General features: G+C 43.6%; 1 protein-coding gene across 1 annotated transcript; it reads left to right on the forward strand.

The window, feature by feature from the left end:
- The first annotated feature begins 319 nt into the window (after window positions 1-319).
- LOC119262554 (zona pellucida sperm-binding protein 3-like) lies at window positions 320-2,767 on the forward strand. Its single transcript, XM_037535313.1, has 8 exons — window positions 320-851; window positions 952-1,070; window positions 1,512-1,615; window positions 1,695-1,872; window positions 1,943-2,060; window positions 2,130-2,221; window positions 2,302-2,393; window positions 2,587-2,767. Exons 1-8 carry the CDS (start codon window positions 351-353, stop codon window positions 2,733-2,735), a joined length of 1,353 nt encoding a protein of 450 aa, XP_037391210.1. The 5' UTR covers window positions 320-350; the 3' UTR covers window positions 2,736-2,767.
- Window positions 2,768-6,733: the final 3,966 nt, after the last annotated feature.

Here is a 6,733-nt window from a genome sequence, read left to right on the forward strand (position 1 = left end):
TCATGAATGTGCAATCTTATCGGCAAAGAGTCGATGTGGCTGCAGGTTTTCATTCCAAACATGCACAGCACACCAGATTCTACCTGCTTAATCAACTAGTCAGTCTTCAGAGATCCTGTGCTCCTGCTTTGTTGCAGTGAAAACCTGGAGCCAAACCTGCTCTTTGAGGATAAGATTGGGCACCCTCAGCCTCATGAACCAACACAATGATTCATTTCTCCGTGTAATGACAAATTTGAAGCCTAAATTGGTCTCACCTGTGGTTTCATAGACATTGAGAATGGGGTGGAGTTAAATAAAAGCCTAAATAAAAGCCACAACAATGGAAGAACAGCAATCCTTCTTTTGCCATGGAGCTGAAGCCAGTAGGTCTTGGGCTTCTACTACTTGTGCTCCTTGGCAGTTGTGGTGCACAATTCCCAAAATGGAGGGGAACTAGTCCTGGTCAGCCTCAGGAGAGACCAGTGCAGCAGGCAGGGGTACAGTGGCCTGTTCGCGATCCTGTCTCAGGAGTGCTTGTGAATCCTGAAGATCCACTGAGTGTTCAGTTGAAACAGGTGATGCAGGGTCCAGTGAAGAAACTGACCTGGCGTTTTCCCCAAGCTCCAGAGAAGCCCAAGCAGCCAGTAGTCCATTTTGAGCCACGTCAGCCTGTTTCTGCTGTGAGTGTTGCAGCTGATTGTGGAGAGAACTCTGTGTATGTGGAGGTTAAGAAGGATTTGTTTGGAACTGGAGAGCTAATAAATCCCTCAGGTCTCAGTCTTGGAGGCTGTGCAGTAACGGGAGAAGATTCTGCTGCTCAGGTTCTCATCTTTGAAGCAGAGCTGCAGCTGTGCAATAGTGTGCTAACGGTGAGTCTAGCTGTAGGTGAACTACAGCTTCTCCAGGCCTGGCCTGCTTGATTTCTCTAGTGCTGTCTGTAACACTACTAAATCATGCTTTGTCTTCCAGACAACTGCAGATGAGCTGGTCTACAGCTTCATCCTTCAGTATGCCCCTGAACCATTGGCTAGGCTGCCAATTGTGAGGACCGATGGTGCTATGGTTGGTATTGAGTGCCGCTATCCACGGTATGGACCAGTTTGCCTCCAGTGTTCTAGCCACTGAGTAGCTAGGTGTTTGTCTCTGTTTATACATTCAAGTAAATATTCACATGGGTGAACTTAATTTCCATGTTCTCTGTACAAGGGAATGAAAACCATGTGTATAAATTCAGACAAATATCCAGCTTTTAGAGGTTGAAGTTTATTGATGGTGAGCTGCATCATCTGTTGACAGTTTAAGTTGCAATAACCTCGTCTCTCTGCCCATCACTTGTGCTTAGTTTGCAAATTGCAGTGGCTCTTCCTGTTGTCTTCAGGCTCAACAGACCAATAATCTTGCAGGAAGACAGGAAGTTGTTAACTTGACTTTTACAAAGCGTAAAACTCTTGTTCCAAGAGAACTTAAAAATGCATGGTTGGAGTCCTGCATTGTGGATACTGGTAGAATTGACAATCATTGTCTTGCAGACTGCATAATGTGAGCAGCAATGCCCTCTTGCCTGCCTGGATCCCTTATGCTTCTACTGTGACTGCTGAGCAACGTCTGGTCTTCTCTCTCAGGCTCATGACTGGTTTGTAACATGGTTGTGTTCAAGTAGCTTAAGGCTTCCTAAAGTGTTCCTGCAATGGGCTGATTGTGTCTCTTCTCAGATGACTGGCAGTATGAGAGGCCATCCAACCAGTATTTCCTGGGTGACTTCATAAACATTGAAGCCTCCGTGATGCATTACAACCACGTGCCTCTAAGGATTTTTGTGGACAGCTGTGTGGCTACTGCAGCGCCTGATGCAAATGCTGTTCCTAGATACATGTTTATTGAGAATTATGGGTAAGCAAGCCTCCTTCTTGACTCTACTCATTCCTGCTTCCCTGAAGTCTAATCCTGGTCTTGTTTCTAGGTGCCTGATAGATGCTAAGCTTACAGGCTCCAGGTCTCACTTTTTGCCTCGAGTTCAGGCGGATAAGCTCCAGTTTCAGCTGGAAGCCTTTGAGTTTCAGCAGCAGAGAAGTGAATTGGTAAGTAAAACTGCTTGCTCTGTCATTACTGCAGTTTCTTGTGGGCTTATGGCTTTTGCTTTTGTGCAGATCTACCTCACATGCTTCTTGAAGGCTACACCCACTTCTGCTCCTGCTCCCACTGATGCCATGCACAAGGCTTGCTCCTTCACGGCTAACAGGTCAGTTTGGAGAAGGAGGAAATGCTAAGCTTGTACAGTAGATGAGGCGAGCTGACCAAGATTTAACTGCTGTTCTTCAGGTGGACGGCAGCAGATGACAATGACTGGGTCTGTGGCTGTTGTGACATGAGCTGTGGCTTAAGGGATGGAGGAAGTAAATCTCCTGGGGCAGGTATGTCAGTTTCCCTGGGTCTCTTAATTTGGACTGGGATCAACTGGACTTTCTTGAAGGAAGTGTTGCTTTAGGATCAGTTACATTGACCCAATTGGGAGAAGATCCTAGACTTGCACTTCAAATCTCATGTTACAGGTCCAGGAGTGACTGCAGCTTGTAACTAAATGGGTTTTACTTGATCATATTTCAGGTCAGCAGTGGGGAGGAAAGGTCCCTGTTGGCCCTGTCAGAGTTGGAGAGAAGGTCCCTGTTGGCCCTGTCAGAGTTGGAGAGAAGGTCCCTGTTGGCTCCGTCAGAGTTGGAGAGAAAGCCCCTGTTTGGCAGAGGAATGTAAATTAAACTGAGGAGAAATAAAGTTGCTGTGAAGATCAGTTGTTTGAGGATAGTCTGCAACAAGACAAATGCAACACTAACTTGTGCTTCATACAGTTGGTGTGCTGGGGTACTTGGGATTTTTTATTTATTTTTTCAGTCATGAGTCCTTGATACTATTGGTTGAGCTTGCTTGGAGTTACATAAATTGTGCAACAAGATCCTGCTCCATGAAGGGTTGTTGGCAGTGAACAAGTAACTTGGTTCTGCACCATTTGCAATATGGCAAAGGCTAAGCTTTTAGTTGCCTTGCTAACATTAAATACCATAATCTGGTGTGGGTGGGCTTCCCCTCGATTCCTTTTAAATATTAATCTTGTGGGTAAACTTGCACACAACTTTTTAGAGAGCCCAAATTCATCGGCTTGGCACTGATAGCTTTTGCAAAGCTTCAGCTGTTTGAAGCCACGTTATGAGATTCTCTATAGGGTTTTATCATGACTTTGCCCCTCTTCCTTCTACCTGAGTAGAGGGCCAGTTATTTACAAGATTGGCTTCCAAAAGAATAGATTATGCAACTCAATAGGAACAGTTTTAAGGATTAGGACACATGGGGAAATGGAACAACTATGGCTTCCTTAACGTTGTAGAACTGCCACACAAATCAGGTTTACGTTGTTTTGTAAATTGTACACATTTCCATCAATTGCAGTGCAAGATCTGAGATGCCACCAAAACAAGCAGCATTTAATGGCAACTGTGGGGGGTGGGTGGGGGGGGGGTGGATGTTACATCAGTCATGAGCAATCTGCCTGTCAATCTAAGGGTCAGACTGCAGACCCACACTTTCAGCCTGTCAACATCAGTGCTGCTCTGACACAATACGGTTTTGGAGTGGGGGTGGACAGCAAACCACAAACTGCTGAGCAACAAGGGTTACATTGAATATAGATTAACATTGTCATAAGTAATAATGGAAACTTTCAAAATAAAACAACAATAAAACATGTTGAATTTATTCACAGGAAGAAAAAAGGCTACTCATGAAAGCTAAAGATGTAGCTTCCATGTAGTAATGAGCCTTAGCTTGACGCTCTACCACTCTCCCTTTGGTTTAAGTCCACCAAAAAAAAAATAGGGAAGAATACGACAAAAATTCCATAGAACCACTTGGTTGAAAGTTGAACAGTTTACTGCTTGAAAGACAGGTTGAAAACAGATTCCTTTCCAAAAATTCGTTCCAAAGTTGACCAACAAGGAGAGCTAAAGTGAGGTCACAAAACTGTTTGGCTTTACCACTCCATTTTTTTCTTCTCCAGCGGGAACAGACCATTGTTTACCCTCCCCCCTCTGTTACTCTCCTGAACTCTTAGCCCCTCCCACAGCGCAGAGCTATCGAGAGGCGACCATTCTGTTCTATATGTCTATCCTTAAACAACATACATAAATTATTTTTTATATGTTGCTGAGATACCTTAACTTGTAAATGATAACATATCAACCTTCAAACCCTTCAAATAAAATTAACTGTAATTAATAATAAACTTAAATATTGCATTATTTTCAATAATCACATTCTAATGCTCTAGGCTACATTTAGGCTCCTATATTACCGGCCCCTAATTGTTTTCAATGTTTTAAAACAATTATCAACATTTCACTTAGGAGCCTAACTGCTATCAAATTGGGCCTGATAACTACTTTCAATCGTTGTCCGATTCCTGAAGAAGACATAACTTGGTTACTGGGCGGCGCAGCTCGTTGGTCTTCGTCTTGATTCTGACTTGTCGAACAAAGCCTTTTTTGTCTGGGAAAGTTTCCACAATTCTTCCAAGTGGCCATGAATTCCTGGGTGATGTGTCATCCACTATCAACACCACATCACCGACACCGAAGTTCCTTGCAGGTGTGGACCACCTTTGGCGTTCTTGAAGCTGTGTAAGGTATTCTTTACACCAGCGCTTCCAAAAGACATTTGTGAGGTACTGGATCTGTTTCCATCTGCGATTAGCATAATTGTCATCTTTGTTGAATACTCCTGGAGGCAACTCAGGCTTCTTCTTGAGTAACAGCAAGTGATTGGGCGTCAAGGCTTCTAAATCGTTGAGATCTGGTGATGCCTTTGTGATAGGTCTACTGTTTATGATGGCTTCAGCTTCACACAGCAAGGTATGAAGACCTTCATCAGTCAAAAGTTGTTCTCTAGCCGTGATGTTCAGAACCTTTCTCACTGAGCGGATCAGCCGCTCCCAGCTTCCTCCATGGTGAGAACCTGCTGGAGGATTGAAGTGCCATTGTATGTCCTTCCGTTGCAGGTGTTTTGTGATCTTATTGGTGTTCCATTCTTTGATTGATTTCTTCAATTCAATGTCAGCAGTCCGGAAGTTTGTTCCATTATCAGAGTACATCTCTTTGACTTGTCCTCTTCGAGCCACAAATCTTCTTATTGCGTTGAGACATGCGTCTGTGTCGAGCAACGATGCTACCTTCAAATGTACAGCTCGTATGGCAAGACATGTAAATATTACACCATATCTTTTTTCTTGCCCTCTTCCTCTTTTCACCAGGAATGGGCCAAAGTAGTCAACACCAACCCTTGTGAATGGAGGATCATCAGGTAGGACCCTGCACTTCGGTAGATCCGCCATGAGCTGTTTGCCAGCAGTTCCATGTAGTCTTTTGCATGTGACACATTTGGATAAGAATCTTCTGATGGTTCCATTAGCTCCAGGAATCCAAAATCTTTGACTGAGTTGAGCCAACATATGATTTCTTCCTGCATGAGCTGTAACATCATGAATATGTCTCAGAACAAGCCATGTAATGTGTGATTTCTTTGGCAAGACAATTGGCTGTTTAGAATCATCTGGCATGGTTGCTTGACTCAATCGTCCTCCCACTCTAATGATCCCATCTTGAAGTACTGGATTCAACTTATACAGTAGGCTGTTTTTCTTTACCCTTTGATATTCCTTTAATGTTGTTAAGACTTCTTTGAAATGTTGTTTTTGACAATACTTTACAATTTCCTCTTCTGCTCTGGTTAACTCTTTACAGCTTAACTGCGTTCCTTTCAGAGGGTTCTTGTTCTGTTTAGTGTTTAATGTATTTACTTCCTTACTCCTCTCTTTCATTTCCTTTAGCAAATCCTTTAATCTCAGAAACCAAGCAACTGCCTGTTTTAGTTTTGTCCAGGATGAATAGTTAGTCATCAACCGGTTCATTCCATTTTCTGTTGCTTGAGACTGAATGACATGGGCTTGTGCTGATCTTCTGATCTCCAAGTCATCAACGTCCAACATTCCTGGATCTGGATTCTTGGGCCACTGCTCTTGTGTACAACGCAAGAAACTTGGTCCTGAGAGCCAGCTTTCATTTTTCAAAAATGCCTCAACAGTCTGTCCTGACATGATCAGCGGGATTAATCGTGCTACTGACGTATCTCCATTGTGAAATCTGAGAATGCTGCAGGATTGTTGAGATTCTATTAGCCACGAAAGTCTTGAATCTTGTGCCTTCACTGTGCAGGTACTTTAACACAGTTGTGCTATCTGTCCAAAGTACTGAAGTGTGAAGTTCCAATTCCAGTTCTTTCTTCAGCAATCTGTCCATCTTGACCGCAACTGTGGCTGCTGTTAATTCCATTCTTGGTATAGTTGGAGCCTTTGAAGGTGTGACCCTGGCCTTTGCCATCACCAAAGTGGAATGAGCTTCCCCAGTTGCGTTGCGTAGCAGCAGATAGCTTGCAGTTCCATAGGCGTTGGCACTTGCATCGGCAAAGTGATGTAGCTGTGCAAAGACTGGTTCTCCAAACTGCTTGGCTTGATACATCTGTCAACTCCAAAATCTGCAAGCTGTTGCAAATGATGGCCAAACTTGAAATCCACTTGTTCCAGTCCTTAACTACGTTATCAGGCAGATTTTCATCCCAGCTGTATTTCTGTCTGCATAAATCTTGCAAAATTCCCTTTCCTGGAAGTACTATTGGAGAAAGGAAGCCTAATGGATGGAAAATAGAACTGACT

Source organism: Pygocentrus nattereri, chromosome 1 (assembly GCF_015220715.1).
Source record: "Pygocentrus nattereri isolate fPygNat1 chromosome 1, fPygNat1.pri, whole genome shotgun sequence".
Taxonomy (NCBI): domain Eukaryota; kingdom Metazoa; phylum Chordata; class Actinopteri; order Characiformes; family Serrasalmidae; genus Pygocentrus; species Pygocentrus nattereri.